Source organism: Capsicum annuum, chromosome 12, assembly GCF_002878395.1.
Source record: "Capsicum annuum cultivar UCD-10X-F1 chromosome 12, UCD10Xv1.1, whole genome shotgun sequence".
Lineage (NCBI taxonomy): Eukaryota > Viridiplantae > Streptophyta > Magnoliopsida > Solanales > Solanaceae > Capsicum > Capsicum annuum.
In genome coordinates this window covers 232,339,040-232,354,924 of record NC_061122.1, presented here as the reverse complement: position 1 = coordinate 232,354,924, position 15,885 = coordinate 232,339,040, and the positions used below count along the sequence as shown (strand labels likewise).

General features: G+C 35.4%; 3 protein-coding genes and 1 pseudogene across 5 annotated transcripts; 2 read left to right on the top strand and 2 right to left on the bottom strand.

Annotated features, from left to right (window-relative positions):
- Nucleotides 1-1,130: 1,130 nt before the first annotated feature.
- LOC107848779 lies at nt 1,131-2,309 on the bottom strand (annotated as a pseudogene).
- A 1,271-nt stretch (nt 2,310-3,580) lies between these two features.
- Nucleotides 3,581-5,420, bottom strand: LOC107848785 (extensin-2-like). Its single transcript, XM_016693524.2, has one exon. It carries the CDS (start codon nt 5,252-5,254, stop codon nt 3,815-3,817), a length of 1,440 nt encoding a protein of 479 aa, XP_016549010.2. The 5' UTR covers nt 5,255-5,420; the 3' UTR covers nt 3,581-3,814.
- Nucleotides 5,421-6,435: 1,015 nt separating this feature from the next.
- LOC107851699 (methyltransferase N6AMT1) lies at nt 6,436-9,327 on the top strand. Of its 3 annotated transcripts, none has more exons than XM_016696785.1 (3): nt 6,436-6,571; nt 8,067-8,885; nt 8,980-9,327. In XM_016696785.1, the coding sequence occupies exon 2, from the start codon at nt 8,079-8,081 to the stop codon at nt 8,778-8,780; it is 702 nt and encodes a 233-aa protein (XP_016552271.1). In that variant the 5' UTR covers nt 6,436-6,571; nt 8,067-8,078; the 3' UTR covers nt 8,781-8,885; nt 8,980-9,327. The 3 variants fall into 3 exon arrangements, with proteins under 3 accessions (XP_016552271.1, XP_016552270.1, XP_016552272.1); XM_016696784.2 differs by lacking the exon at nt 6,436-6,571 and adding an exon at nt 6,582-6,894; XM_016696786.2 differs by lacking the exon at nt 6,436-6,571 and adding an exon at nt 6,933-7,909.
- A 3,243-nt stretch (nt 9,328-12,570) lies between these two features.
- On the top strand, nt 12,571-13,479 carry LOC107851457 (zinc finger A20 and AN1 domain-containing stress-associated protein 5). The gene has a single exon (XM_016696482.2). The coding sequence runs from the start codon at nt 12,680-12,682 to the stop codon at nt 13,190-13,192; it is 513 nt and encodes a 170-aa protein (XP_016551968.1). The 5' UTR covers nt 12,571-12,679; the 3' UTR covers nt 13,193-13,479.
- Nucleotides 13,480-15,885: the final 2,406 nt, after the last annotated feature.

The following is a 15,885-nucleotide window of genomic DNA, read 5'->3' as shown; positions in this document are numbered from 1 at the left end:
TATATGGGATAACTTATAATCCCATCATTATGGTATAAATAATCTCCGAGACTAACTACTATCTCTAACCAAACGCGGGATAAAATAATCTTACATTTTATCTCGAAATGATCATACTTTATACCTCACACCAAACGACTCCTAAAGGGATAGTTCAAATAGAAAATCCGTACTTGGAATATAATATTTAGGGACAATGCTCTGTTTCCACCCTGAACTATACACGAAATCGGTGAGACACACCCGAACTTTAGGAGGGTCCTATTACCCCTGGACTAATTAAAACCTATTTTTAACAACCTTAGTGCCTATCAGTGAATCAATATTTTCTCTAATATTTATTATGGAACAATTGTTTATGTTAGAAGATGGGGCTTCTAGTACTAATATATATGAGTTTAATAATGTATTAAACATATCATATATTTGTTTATGTAATTTACTTACATACTTCTAGTATATCATTCAGTCTATAAAAGCTTAACTTAACTTATATATCGAAGATTAAATCATCGATTTTATATTCCATCATGGACCATACTTAATATTTTATCACGAGTAATGAAATATTTAAACGTTTATCTCCCACCTATACTCTTTAAGACAAAATAATGAGCCAATAAAACTTTAAATTATACACAAAAGATTAAATCGTGGGTTCATAGATTTAGTCATCTGCTTGTTCAACTTTATTATTTTGCCTGTTGTTTTGGTAACATTGAAGTTTCTGATGGTTGTTATATGTTTCACTGCTTTGCTTGTTCAACTTTATTATTTTGCCTGTTGTTTTGGTAACATTGAAGTTTCTGATGGTTGTTATATGTTTCACTGCTTTGCTATTATATTTATGTGAAGAAATTGGCAATTTCTGGATGAATGGTGATATATTAAATGTATATTATAAAGTCTCTAAGAAAAGAACATGTATTCAATTGAAAAAATTCTCTAGAAAAATCATTCAATTTAAATGACAAAACAATTGCAAACCTAGGAAGGAAAAGGAAAACAACAAATAAAGAATTACAAATATTTGCTATCATGTCATCATTAATATGAGAATTAATTTGGTTATATATTTTGAGTTGGAAAAGTACTTCTTGGAAATTTGTTAGAATATGAAAGATGAAAATTTAATAATATGGAGGTGGTGGTGATGGTGAAGGGGGAGGGGGTGAATTATAGTAGTAAGGTGGTGGAGGAGGATAAGATGGTTTTTTGTTGCTATCTTTTGGAACTGTTGGCTTTTTGTAGTAGTCATTCTTTGGCAAAGATGGCGTGTCATGTTTAGGAATTGAGGGTATCTTTGGAGCAGATAGAAACTTCTTGTAGTTATCTTCTGGAACTGATGACATCTTATAGTAGTCATTCTTTGGCAAAGATGGCACCTCGTATTCATGTTTAGGCACTGAGGGTACCTTTGGAACATATGGCACCTTCTTGTAGTTATCTTCTAGAATTGATGGCTTCTTATAGTAGTCATTCTTTGGCAAAGATGGCACCTCGTAGTCATGTTTGGCCACTGAGGGTACCTTTGGAACAGATGAAACCTTCTTGTAGTTATCTTCTAGAACTGATGGCTTCTTATAGTAGTCATTCTTTGGCAAATATGGCACCTCGTAATCATGTTTAGGCACCAAGGGTATCTTTGGAACAGATGGCACCTTCTTGTAGTTATCTTCTGGAATTGATGGCTTCATGTAGTAGTCATTCTTTGGCAAAGATGGCACCTCATATTCATATTTAGGCATCGAGGTTACCTTAGGAACAGATGGCACCTTCTTGTAGTTATCTTCTGGAATTGATGGCTTCTTGTAGTAGTCACTCTTTGGCAAAGATGATACCTCATATTCATGTTTAGGCACTGAGGGTACCTTTGGAACAAATAGTTATCTTCTGGAACTGATGGCTTCTTGTAGTAGTCACTCTTCGACAAAGATAACACCTCATATTCATGTTTAGGCACTGAGGGTGCCTTGTCTTCTTGTTTAGGCATTGAGGGTGCCTTGTATTCCTGTTTAGGCACTGAGGGCACTTTCTTGTAGATATCTTTTGTTATTGGCGACTTCTTATAGTAATCATTCTTTGGTAAAGATGGCTCCTTGTATTTCTGTTTCAGCACCGAGGACTCCTTATATTCCTGTTTAGGTACTGACGACACTCTTTTATAATTATCTTTTGGAAGTTGGAACTGATGGTTTCTTATAGTAATCACTCTTTGGTAAAGATGAGATCATAGTGGATGTGGCAATGAAGAAAAATGCCAAAGCACAAGGAAATTGAGGCCATTGCTTCTTCATTTGGCTTCCCATTGAGAAGATTTTGATTCTAAGACTAGATATTCTTTTTATTTTTTCTTGTGTATATGAGAATAGAGTAATTAACTAGGAGTTTACATAGCCTAAATTAAGAATTAGGTGACTTTATAATATGAAAGCTTAAAAATATTCAAAAAAAAAATAAAAATCTTAGATTTTCTCATTTTTTGGTTAATGCTATTCCACTAAGGTCTTGACATAATGGGAAGCCATGAACAACTCATACACCTTTGGTTGACTCACCTATTTTTCGAAAATTAAGTCCAAACTTTTATTGGATTCCAAGAATATAGTTCATGTTTTTTTTTGTTGGTACATTGAAAATTTGATTAAATAAAACTTCTAAAGTTGAAATATATATTTCTGCCTACAATTATTTGCTCATTATTTGGAAGGTTGGGTCCATTAGTTATGTGTACTATCGATTCTTTGAGCACCACTTATTATTCACATCATGGGACCATACACACTTTGGTATCATAATAAACAGTCTATCGTATAGAGCTTCATCTTATATTTTTGGATAGAATTTTTTTATGATTGAATTTGTAATCACCTGATTATACAAAAATAATTGTACTAGTTTCTTTAAGGCTATCTCAATACTTTGCATCACCAAGAATGACAATATATTGGAAGCTATTATTTCCAATTTCATATATTCTTTTTTTTTTTTCGGTTTAACTATCTGGTATTCATCAGATATACCATGCTAAATTCATCAAAACCATCGATAAATTCACCTAAGCCGTCAGTAAATTCACCTAAATATAGTTAATTATCATAAATGGGCCGGTAAATTCATTGAAACGATCGATAAATTCACCTAAACTGTCACTAAATTCACCTAAATATCGCTAAATTCACATAAATGGGCCGCTAAATTCACCTAAATACCGCCAAATTCTCATAAATCACCGTTAAAAATTACTAACTGCCACTAAATGTACATAACAACCACTAAATTCACGTAAACTGCTACTAAATTTACCTAAATCGCGCTAAAGTTATTTAATATGTGAAAAAATTCGTAAAACTAGGAGACTTTAGGTATGCTTTTGACCCTTTAATCAAATTAAAAGAGAGGGCATTTTTGCAGAATAATGTAACTCAATGACACTTGTAGAATTAATAATTATTTTTCTTTCTTTTGCTTGTTGTTTTGGTAACATGGAATCATCAAATCCTCATTGATATGGTTGCTATTACATTTATGTGAAGACATTGGCAATTGCTGGAAGAATGGAAGAATCTCTCTATATATCTATTAAATTTCAGTAAAACGAACTCGTATTCAATTGAAATAAATCTCTGGAAACATTCAAAATACAATCATTTAAATGACAAAACAAAACCCAAAGTAGGAAAAGAAAACAACAAATAAAGAATTACAAATTTTTGGTTATCATCCCTTGGACTCACAACATGAGAACCCTATGGTTTATATATGTTGAGATGGAGGACTTTCTTGAAACATGTTGAACATGTAAAATGAAAATTTAGTAATATGGAGGTGGTGGTGATGGAGAAGGAGTTGAAGATGATTGATAATAGTAAGGAGGTGGTGGTGATGGAGAAGGAGTTGAAGATGATTGATAATAGTAAGGAGGTGGTGGTGATGGTGAAAGAGGAGGGGGTGAATTAGTGTAGTAAGGCGGTGGCGGAGAACTAGGAGATGGTTTCTTATAGTAGTCGTTCTTTGGGAAAGATGGCACCTTGTATTCCGGTTTAGGTACTGATGGCACCTTCGGAACATATGGCACCTTCTTGTAATTGTCTTCTGGAACTGATGGTTTCTTGTAGTAGTCATTCTTTGGCAAAGAGGGCTCCTCGTATTCATGTTTAGGAGCGGAGGGTACCTTTGGAACCTTCTTGTAGTTGTCTTCTGGTATTGATGGCTTTTTGTAGTAGTCATTCTTTGGCAAAGAAGGCACCTTGTATTCTTCTTTAGGCACTGAGGGTATCTTTGGAACATATGGAACCTTTTTGTAGTTATCTTCTGGAACTGAAGGCTTCTTGTAGTAGCCATTCTTTGGCAAAGATAGCACCTCATATTCATGTTCCAATGGAACAGATGGGACCTTCTTATAGGTATCTTCTGGAATTGATGGCTTCTTGTAGTAGTCATTCTTTGGCGTATCTTCTGGAACTGATGGCTTCTTGTAGTAGTCATTCTTTGGCGTATCTTCTGGAACTGGTGGCTTCTTGTAGTAGTCATTCTTTGGCGTATCTTCTGAAACTGATGGCTTCTTGTAGTAGTCATTCTTTGGCGTATCTTCTTGAACTGATGGCTTCTTGTAGTAGTCATTCTTTGGTGTATCTTCCGAAACTGATGGCTTCTTGTAGTAGTCATTCTTTGGCGTATCTTCTGGAACTGATGGCTTCTTGTAGTAGTCATTCTTTGGTGTATCTTTTGGAACTGGTGGCTTCTTGTAGTAGTCATTCTTTGGCGTATCTTTTGGAACTGATTGCTTCTTGTAGTCATCATTCTTTGGCAAAGATGACACCTCATATTCATGTTCCTTTGGAACAGATGGCACCTTCTTGTAGGTATCTTCTGGAACTGATGGCTTCTTGTAGTCATCATTCTTTGACAAAGATGGCACCTCAGATGGCACCTTCTTGTAGGTATCTTCTGGAACTGATGGCTTCTTGTAGTCATCATTCTTTGGCAAAGATGGCACCTCATATTCATGTTCCTTCGAAACAGATGTCACCTTCTTATAGGTATCTTCCGGAACTGATGACTTCTTATAGTAGTCATTCTTTGGCAAAGATGACGCCTTATATGCCTTTTCTGGCACTGAGGGTACTTTATTGTATGTTGAATCTTTTGACTCATAAGAATAAGGTGAGTATGCCCTAGTACAAGTTGCAATCAAGAAAAAAACCAAAGCAAAAGCAAATTGAGGCCATTGCTTCTTCATTTGGCTAACCATTGAGAATATTTGGATTATAATTAGGCTAGGTGATTTTTTTGTTTGTTTGTTTTTCCTTGTGTGTTTGAGAATGGAGTAACTTAAGAGTTTATATAGCCTAAACTAAGAAAGTGATTTGATGATTTAGATACTTAAAATAATCCAAACATATAAAAGATTTCCCCATTTTCTAGTTATTGCTGTTCCACTAACATTTTGATTTTTGAGATAATGGGAGGCCATGAACATATCATAACACCTTTTGCTTGGCTTCATTATTATTTTATAAAATTAAAATCCAAACTTTTATTGTCTTTCATGAAAATGTTGTGTGAATTTCCTGGAAAATTCTTTGATGTGTGTTGATCAACCCTTTTTTTTTTTGGTTAATAGACATTAAACGAAGGGATCATTTGGTTGGGTACAAATTATCTCGAGATTAATAATTTCTCTCATCACTATGGTATAAATGATGTGATAAATAATTCTTCAATTACCTAATATCTCGAATCAAACACAAAATAAAATAATTTTGCATTCTATCCCGGGATTATTTCCCTTTATCCATCGCACTAAGCTACCCTAAGAATCTAAACAACACTTGGTTTTGAGCTTTGGTATGAAAAAATCATTGACAAGGAATGTTTCCATCTAAGAGTCTTACCATATCTTGAATTCAGGGCGGGCCTAGGTTTAGAAATATGGCGCTCCGGCACCCATTAAATCATATGTAAAATAGGTATAATTATATAAGAAATGTATAAAAATTGGTATAAGATGGAAAAAAAAAGGGATGGCTCAAGGGTAAGGCTAGTAAAACATTTACTTTAGGCCTCAAAAACTGTGAGGCCCCAAAAAATTTAATAGTAAATTCTGATTTTTAACTTCACTTGAAATAATAATGAAGATTGTGAAATACATCTAAAAACTTAAAAAAATAAAAAACTATCTAATTTTTATTAAAAATATTTTAGAACTTTAATTAAACAGCTCAAACTTCATATTAATAAATAAAGTTTTAACAATAACATCCAAGTTGCTTGAATTAGTCGAACTCTAAAGTTGGTATCGAATACGAAACGAGAACAAACAAATAAATAAATAACAATACAATTAATTCCATTTTTTTTTAAAAAGTTTTAAGGTCCCATAAAAAGGCATTCAAACTTTAAGGGTTAAGTGATCTACTTTAAAAACTTCAGGATGTCTATAGGATAATAAAATAACTGTCTTTTTTTTTTTCTTCTTCAATCCGCCGTCCTTTTTTTCTTCAAAATTTTCACTATCTATTTTTTTGCTGAGTATTTTCAGCAATTTCATATCCAATACTAATTACAGGTATCAATTGTTATGTTTATTGAGTACAAAGTTTACTTCTTTTTTTTATACAAATTGAATTAAGAATATCGAACCAAATTCTTGTTTTAGGTATCAAATTGTATTTAATTGTTTGTATCAAATTTATTTTGTTGTTTTTTTAATAATTGTGGTGTCGAGGCCAGTTTGCACTAACAATAACGACTAGGTAACTCTATCCGTAAGGCTAAGACAGATGCAAATTTATGTTGTTAGAGTACTAAGTTTACTTTTTTTATTCAAATTGAATGCACACCCATATATCAAGATTGTGTCAAATTCTTGTTTTAGGTATCGAATTGCAGGTATATTGAATAACAGGTTTTTTTTTTTTTTTTTAATTTAACTTGTATTGACCCATAAATTTAGATTGTATCAAATTCTTGATGTTTGCATAAATTTTATGTTTTATTTAAAAATGTTTTGGTTTCCTGGCCAGCTTGCGTTGCACCTTTTGTGGTATTACTCTTGTAGTTTCTTGTTGTTCGATTTTTGTTACAATCTGTTTTTTCTTGTACTTTGACTTTCGTATTATTTTGTTGTAATACTGTTCTTTTACTATCGCTTATTAGTATCTGTTGATTCTTGTACTTTCATTACTATTTGTTGTTTTTTTCCTGGGTTGAGGGTCTATCAGAAACAACCTCTCTACTTTTGAGGTAAGGTATGCTTTCCGATACTTTACCCTCTGCAAACCCCACTTTTTGGGATTACGTTGGGCATGTTGTTGTTGTTGTTGTTGTTGTGAAATCACACCCATATATCAGGAATGAATCAATTTCTAGTTTTTGGTATCAAATTGCATATTCATTAGATGCAAAGTTTGCCTTTTTATTCAACTTGTATTGACCGATAAATCGAGAATCAAATAAGTATCGCTTGTATGAAATTGTGTGTTCGTGGAGTGCCAAGTTTACGTCTTCTTTTTGTCAACTTGAATTCACACCCATATATCAAGGGTGAGTCGAATATAGTTGTAGGTATCAAATTGTATGTTCATCGAGTACCAAGTTTGCCTTTTTATTATCAAATACTAATTGCTGGTATCAAATTGTGTGTTCATTCAGTACCAAGTTTACTTCTTTATTCAGTTGAATTTTGTGATATTGATGATTTGACGTTGACATGTTGTTTAGACTGTTTAAACTCCAATTGGTTGATTGTTTTGCTGCGTAGTTTGCTCATGTGAATGGGAAGACAACAATTTGATATGGTTTCTTATAGGGCGTGAAGTTTCTGTGTTTTCTACGTTGGTCTGAGCTCTCGTATTGCCTTTGAAACTGTCCGTACTTGTAGAGGCAGATTTAGGATTTTAAGCCGGTGAGTGTAAAATACACTACATCCACTCTGCGTTGTGGTAATGAGTACGTAGATAGTATAATAAATAAACCTACACCTGGCTCTGTGCTCGGGCTTGGCTTATTTGCAGCCTGCGATAGGGCATGTGTGGCCTTATGAACATGTTTTAATTTGGCAGGAGTTATCTAAGATGCATTCAAGAACTGCCAAAATCGCACTCGTGAGTTCACATCCTGAGGTTTACGAACCATGTGATGATTCGTTCGCGTTGGTCGATGCATTATTAGCTGATCGAACTAACTTGTTACAGCACCATCCCTCAATTTGTATGGAAATTGGTTGTGGTAGTGGGTACGTTATTACTTCACTTGCAGTTATGCTTGGACATGAAGGATTTGTTCCGTACTATATTGCAACAGACATTAACCGTCATGCAATAAGGGCGACTCGCGAGACCATGGATGCTCATGGGGTTTACACGGAGTTGGTGAACACAGATATTACATCTGGACTTGAGAAGCGATTGGCAGGATCGGTTGATGTACTGGTTGTGAACCCTCCTTACGTTCCTACACCTGAAGACGAAGTTGGTTGTGAAGGCATCACTTCCGCGTGGGCTGGAGGGGAGAATGGTCGAAGCGTTATTGATAAAATACTGCCTGCTGCCGATACTCTTTTGTCAGAGAAGGGTTGGTTATATATGGTCACGCTTACCGCTAATAACCCCTCGGAAATATGTCTTGAGATGAGAAAGAAGGGCTATGCATCTCGAATCATCTTGCAGAGATCTACCGAAGAAGAGAGCCTTCATATTATCAAATTTTGGCGAGATTCTGATAGCGAGTTGGAGCTGAACAATTTGAATTACTGGACAAAACTGGTAATGAATTAGCGAAAGGGCCTCATTTTGTGCATTTCATCTATTGTCCGTCAGGGAACGTGTCACTGGCTGTTAATAGCATTGCAGATAGCGGAGGAAGTTCATCAGTTGGACATGGTAAGTTCATCTTTGTTCACATGGTTCGTTTGAAGCAATACATCGATATGTGAAAAATTGAATTCCTTCCGCTTTTGTGATACTGTTTGTTTAGGTGGACGCGGTGTGTTATCTTATTCAAAGGTTTCCTCAAACAAGCTGACTCACGCTCGGACTTATCAAAGTACCTGATTTGACACTTAGAGCTGTATAGCTCTTCGCGTCTATACACATTTTTTTAATAATTTGCTTCCATAATCTGCTCCTTTCGCAACAAGCTAGTGCGATGATATCTCACGATGCTAAAAGAATCAGTTGAATGAATCTGTTTCGATGGATAATATCGGGATGATTGGCTGTTTTGTGTCTTATTTGATTCTGTAATTGCTGAATCTGGATAGAGTATTATTCATGTAGGTGAAAATTTCTTGGCCTTTGATATATAAAGTGCTTATTTTGCTCATTCATAGTTGCTAGTAAAGTTGCTGCCATGTGATCAGGAGGTCACGGGTTCAAGCCTTGGAAACAACCTCCGGCAGAAATGCAAGGTAAGACTGCATACGATACACCCCTGTAGTGGGGCCATTTCCCGAACACCGCGCATAGCGGTAGCTTTAGTGCACTGAGCTGCCTTTTTATTTTGCTCATTCATAGTGTTATGAAGTTCATAGAGAATATCATGATAAGAAGTGTTTATGCATATAACTACCAAAGCAATGTATTGTCAATTTGCAACTGACATATTCAGTGTATTCTCACAAAGTGGGGTCGGGGGTAAAGTGTATGCAGTTCATACCACTACCTCAGATGAAGTAGAGAGGTTGTTTCCGATAGACCCCCGGCTCAGGACAGATAACAGTATAAGTATAACCAGGGGCGGATCTATGTAGAAGGTATGGGGTGGCACAGCACCCGCACTTCTCAGATGAAACTCTGTATATTTATGTGTATATGTATTAGTTAATGTATAAATATTATGTTTGGCACCCACAATATCAAAGGGACTAGTGGCGTAAGTGGTCGAAATTGTTTGGTTTAACTCCAACGACGCGGGTTCGAAACCCGCTCTACACTGTATTTTTAGAATGATTTTTAGCACTTGTCTGTTTTCTCTTAAAAAAAAATAGTGTGGCTATGAAGAATAGAACCCGTGACCTCTTCTTTATAAAAGACTTAACAATACCAACTAGGCAATTATTCATGTAATACTAACCCTTGTTAGATATATATAATTATAGTTTAATCTTTGAATATTGATTCTACTATCCTAAAATATCGTACGGAGTATACGTTATTGTTCAAAACAAGGTGGCACCCGAAGCTTTCGAATCTTGGATCCGCCTCTGAGTATAACAAACAAAAAAACATAAAAGCAAACAACAAAGGATATCATACTCCTAAATAATAAAGGAACAAGACACTCGAAAAGTAATACTATAAACTAGCTATTCAAAATTATAGATATTACCAAAACTTTGATAACAAGAGACTACAAGAAACTACAGGTATAAATACAAACAAAACACTCTTTTCTATTATTACGAACGCATTCCCACCTGTTAACCTTTTACTCTAACTCATGTCCTCCACACCTTCCTATCAATGTTGTCAATTTGCGGCCGATTATGTTTTACTCCAAAAAATATATTGTATTACTTTTGGAGGATTTAACACATACCATTTATGTTTTTGAAGAGTTCGAACAACGTGGTGGTTCCTGTTCCTGGTTTTGAACCTTTTCTACCCTTTTCTACCTTTACTTTGGAAGAGTCGGACATTTTTGAATATAGACTCGTGACAAGTGAGGCTTGCTCTAATAGTTATGTGAATTCTGTTCGCTCGTACATGAACGATTATACAAGGAATATTCAAAAGTAAGCGAATAAATATTTATACGCTTTTCCATTCAAAAATTCTTACTTAACATGCAAAAAATTATTCGTATTAACCATGGTTATAAAATGCATTTATTAATTTGATGTATGCATCGTATCGAATATTTGTTTCTTCATATTATATACCATAAAGGTATCTTTATTTCAAATAATTATCGCGAATTAGTAAAAGTAGTTTATACATAAATTTTTAAAATTTAACTAAACAAGTAGATACAAGTATACCAAGTTGCAATATATAATTGAAACCCAAATTATACATGCAATTTCAAATAACTTATATTAATTCTTCAAAAAAAGAAGAAGAAATATGACATATATTAATACTATTACTAATCTATGATAGACCTCTATGATTCGATTTAGATCTTTATGGTCTGTTCCTTCTTCATATCTCGTATAATGAAATTTTAAATCATCCACATAACACAATTGTAGATTCTTAGCTTCATAACTCGTGCTCTACACATAACGAACGTTTCATGCACATAACACAATCGTAGATTCGTAGCTTCATAACTCGTGCTCCACACATAACGAAAGCTCCATGCACATAACACAATCGTAGATTCATAACTCGTGCTCCACACATAACGAACGTTTTATGCACATAACACAATCGTAGATTTGTAGCTTCATAACTGGTGCTCCACACATAACGAACGTTTCAGGCATATAACACAATCGTGGATGCATAGCTTCATACTCGTGCTCCACACATAACGAACGTTTTATGCACATAACACAATCGTAGATTTGTTTGTAGCTTCTTAACTCGTGCTCCATACATAACGAAAGTTTCATGCACATAACACAATCGTAGATTCCTAGTTTCATACTTATGCTCCACACATAACGAAGGCTTCATCCACATAACACAATAGTAGATTCGTAGCTCCATAACTCATGCTCCACACAAAACGAAAGTTTCATGCACACAACACAATCGTAGAAACTTAGCTTCATAACTCGTGCTCCACACATAACGAAAGTTTCATGCAGAGCACGAATTATGAAACTAAGAATCTACGGTTGTGTTATGTGCATGAAATGTTCGTTATATGTGGAGCATGAGTTATGAAGCTACGATTGTGTTGTGTGCATGAAACTTTCGTTATGTGTGGAGCATGAGTACTATGAAGCTACGAATCTACGATGGTGTTGTGTGCATGAAACTTTCGTTATGTGTGAAGCATGGGTTATGAAGCTACGAATGTGTTCTGTGCATGAAACGTTCGTTATGTGTGGAGCATGGGTTATAAAGCTACGAATCTACGATTGTGTTTTGTGCATGAAACATTCGTTATATGTGGAGCATGAATTATGAAGGTACGAATCTACAATTGTGTTCTGTGCATGAAGCGTGCGTTATGTGAACTGGAGCATACAAGCTAAGAATCTACGATTGTGTTGTGTGCATGAAACGTTTGTTATGTGTGGAGCACTAGTTATGAAGCTAAGAATCTACGATTGCGTTGTGTACATGAAACTTTCGTTATGTGTGGAGCACAAGTTATGGCACGAAAGTTTCATGCACACAACACAATCGTAGATTTGTAGCTTCATAACTAATGCTCCACACATAACATAAGTTTCATGCACATAACACGTACAATCGCAGATTCGTAGCTTCATAACTTCGCGCTCCACACATAACGAAAGTTTCATTGCATCGAACCATTTTTTTTTTTAAATGTATATACAATAATAAATAATTTAGATTTTTTTCCATAAAAATAAATAAAATAAACTATATGGCTGACCTTTTACCGACTTTATCTTTAATCTCCCCCACCCTTTATAACAATCCTTCTCTTCATTTTCCCATTTCTCTCTCTAACTAAATTCCCCTCATCCAAACACTCCCCAAACATTTTCCTCCACTTTCTCTCTCTAAAAGTTTTCTCTCTCTAGATAATCATGGCGGCTCAGCAGAAGAGAGAGTTAGAAGAAACTGAGCTGAAAGTACCAGATTCCATTCCTTTATGCTCTGAAAGTTCAGATCTGAAGATCTATAAACAAGATGAACCACCACCACCACCACAACCACATCAAATATCTTCTTTTGTTTCGAATGCAAAACTCACCCATAGAGAATCCGTAGCTTTACGTTCTCCAGCTGTGGCATCATCAGATCTAAAGATGTGTAAGCAAGATCCATCCAGACTGTCGTCAGTAAGTAGCACCGTAACAAATAACGATCTGATGACGATGAATAAGAAGAGGAAGCGAGAAGTGAACAGATGTTCACGAGCAGATTGCTGCAAAAGAGTTGGATTGATACCGTTCAGGTGCAGATGTGGTGAAGTTTTTTGTTCGGAACATAGGTATTCCGATCGACATGATTGTAATTACGATTACAAATCAGCTGGTCGTAAAGCTATTGCGAAGGAAAATCCAGTTGTTAAAGCTCCCAAAATTATCAAAGTTTGAAAAAAAAAAAATTAATGGAGATTTTTTTTTTGATTTTTTTTTTTTTTAGTTTGGGGGGGGGGGGGGGGGGGGGGGGGGGGGGGTGGGGGATGAATGGTGGTGGTTTAATGATGTAAATTTGATGAATGGATGAGGGTATTGTTGTCATTTAGTTATTAAAATTATTATTATTAAAATAAGTTAGTGGATATTTTTTTTTTCGTGTGTGTGTTATATTGCTTTAGAACTCTGTGGTGCGTTGTATTTGTGTCATATTCTGACATGATGATAATTATTTATTCGTATAACTTGATGGACTATATTCTTTAATAAGTTTCAAAATTATTGAAGTATTGTTTTAATAAGAGGTCTAAGATCATGTGTAATCTTCCGCGATGTAAGAGGCGATCAATTGTTCTGAGTTTGAGATTATGAGTCGGAAAATGGAGAAATATGATTCCTTGAGCAATGTTTGCGCGATGTAAGAGGCGATCAGGTCTGAGTTTAAAATTTTTGAGTCGTAACATGGAGAAACATGATTTCTTAAGCAATTTTAACACAATGTTGAGGCGATCAAAGGCTTTGGGTTTGAGGTTTTGAGTCGGAAAATAGAGAACCATGATTCCTTAAGCAATCTTAATGCGATGTAAGATGCAATCAAAGGTTTTGAGTTTGAGACTTCTGAGTCGTAAAATAGAGAAATATGATTCCTTGAGCAATTTATGCGCGATGTAAGAGGCGATCAAAGGTTTTGAGTAGATTATTAGTTGGAAAATGGAGAAATATGATTCCTAGAGCAATTTATGTGCGATGTAAGAGGCGATCAAAGGTCTTGAGTTTGAAACTTTTTGAGTCGTAACATGGAGAAACATGATTTCTTAAGTAAATCTTATGCGCGATGTAAGAGGCGATCAAAGTTTTTGAGTTTGAGATTATGAGTTGAAAAATGGTGAAACATGATTCCTTGAGCAATTTATGAGCGATGTACGAGGCGATCAAAGGTCTTGAGTATGAAACTTTTGAGTCGTAACATGTAGAAACATGATTCCTTAAGCAATCTTACGCACGATGTAAGAGGAGATTGAAGGTTTTGAGTTTGAGACTTTTGAGTCGTAAAATGGAAAATATGATTCCTTGAGCAATAATCTTACACGATGTAAGAGGTGATTCAAAGGTCTTGAGTTTGAAACTTGAGTCGTAAAATGAACTACTCGCAATATTGAAAATCATGAAAGATAAATCTGAAATGATTAGTTTTAAACGAGTAGTAAAGGCTACATCTCTCAAAGATCGATTCGACAGTAGTCGTACTTATTTCCTTAAAATATAATGGACTATTCGTGATATCAAAATTATGAGAAATAAATTAGAATTGATCAATTTTTATACGACAACATCGAATGATCTCTCGACAAAATAATGGTGTGATGCGAAAAGCCTTTTGTACATCAATGATACAACAAACATAAAATGAAGCTATGATATGAGGAAGTTACGCTCGCATCAAATTTTTTGATGATTTATCTTGAGTTTATTTTGAGTTTCAGAATCGAGAAATATGTTACCTTAACAATCTTATGTGATATAAATTCTGATTAATCGAATCACTTTTTTTTTTTTTTTGGAAAGAAGGATGTGCATTTAAAAAAAAGGAGCTTTCATTACAAAGCAACATGCCTAGTCAGGCACGAAAAAAGAAGAAGCTGGGGTTGAGTTCCCGTTACTAGGTACAAAGCGGGAGAAAGATTTCCCCTTCAAATTTTCCAAAAAAACTACTCCTACACTAGCTGGTGGAGTGGCATAGACATGAAGTCTTTCAAAATAATTCTGTTCTGCTCCTTGCTTTGCTAACAGATCCGCTACTCTATTCTGCTCTCGGTAAGTGTGGTAAACTGGAGGATTCCCCAGGCTCCTTAGTAGAGATCTGGATTAAAAAATAAGTGGATCATATATCAGGTTACCCTTTTACAACATGTTTATAGTTTCCATGGAGTCTACACAAACTTCTAAAGATCGAAAGTTCTGATAGAGGGACAGCTTGAGGCCCTTTGCGAGAGCAATGATTTGCATGAGGTTATTTGTGGCGTGGGTGAAGCTTTTACTAAACCCCACTACCCAATATTCCCTATCATTCCTGATGACTCCTCTAACTCCTCCCTTCCAGGGTTACCAAGGCATGAGCCATCAGTGTTGAGTTTAAAAGCGTGGGGGTTAGGAGGAGTCCAATGCAGGCTAATGATGTTTCTACTGGGGGGTTCCATGGCTAATTCTCAGGTGTTGGTATTCCACAGTTTCAGCATAAGGTATGCTGAAGCAAGGATGGGAGGAGGAGCTTTGGAATAGGTTGACATTCCTAGTTTTCCAAAGGTGCCAAAGGCAAAAGTGTAAAGACTGGCCTAGTTAATGTTGGAGTCAAAACTCTTATTTTTCAGGCTTTTTCAGGTAGAAGCCCAATTAAAGGTGTCAAACATGTGAAGTTGGAGGCTTCTGTTGCCCTTGTATCTTTCGATGAGGGTTTGTCAGAAGGTTTTTTCATGGTCATACCCAAAGAAGATGTGGTGCTGATCCTCAAGCTGGTCAGTACATAAGTGGCAAGAGGTTGGAAGATTGAGGCCTTTTTTGGAGAGAGTTCCTCTAGTCGCAAGACTATTATGATGCAATAGCCATATGAAGGTTTTTATTTTATTGGGAGCATTTAGGTGTCAGATTCAACT

Coding starts and splice junctions, on each gene's coding strand:
- LOC107848785 (XM_016693524.2), bottom strand. CDS start 5,254: ATGGTTAGCCAAATGAAGAAGCAATGGCCTCAATTTGCTTTTGCTTTG.
- LOC107851457 (XM_016696482.2), top strand. CDS start 12,680: ATGGCGGCTCAGCAGAAGAGAGAGTTAGAAGAAACTGAGCTGAAAGTA.
- LOC107851699 (XM_016696784.2), top strand. CDS start 6,838: ATGCACACCCATATATCAAGATTGTGTCAAATTCTTGTTTTAGGTATC. Junction 6,895..8,066: donor TTTTAGGTATCGAATTGCAG/GTATATTGAATA, acceptor TTAATTTGGCAG/GAGTTATCTAAGATGCATTC.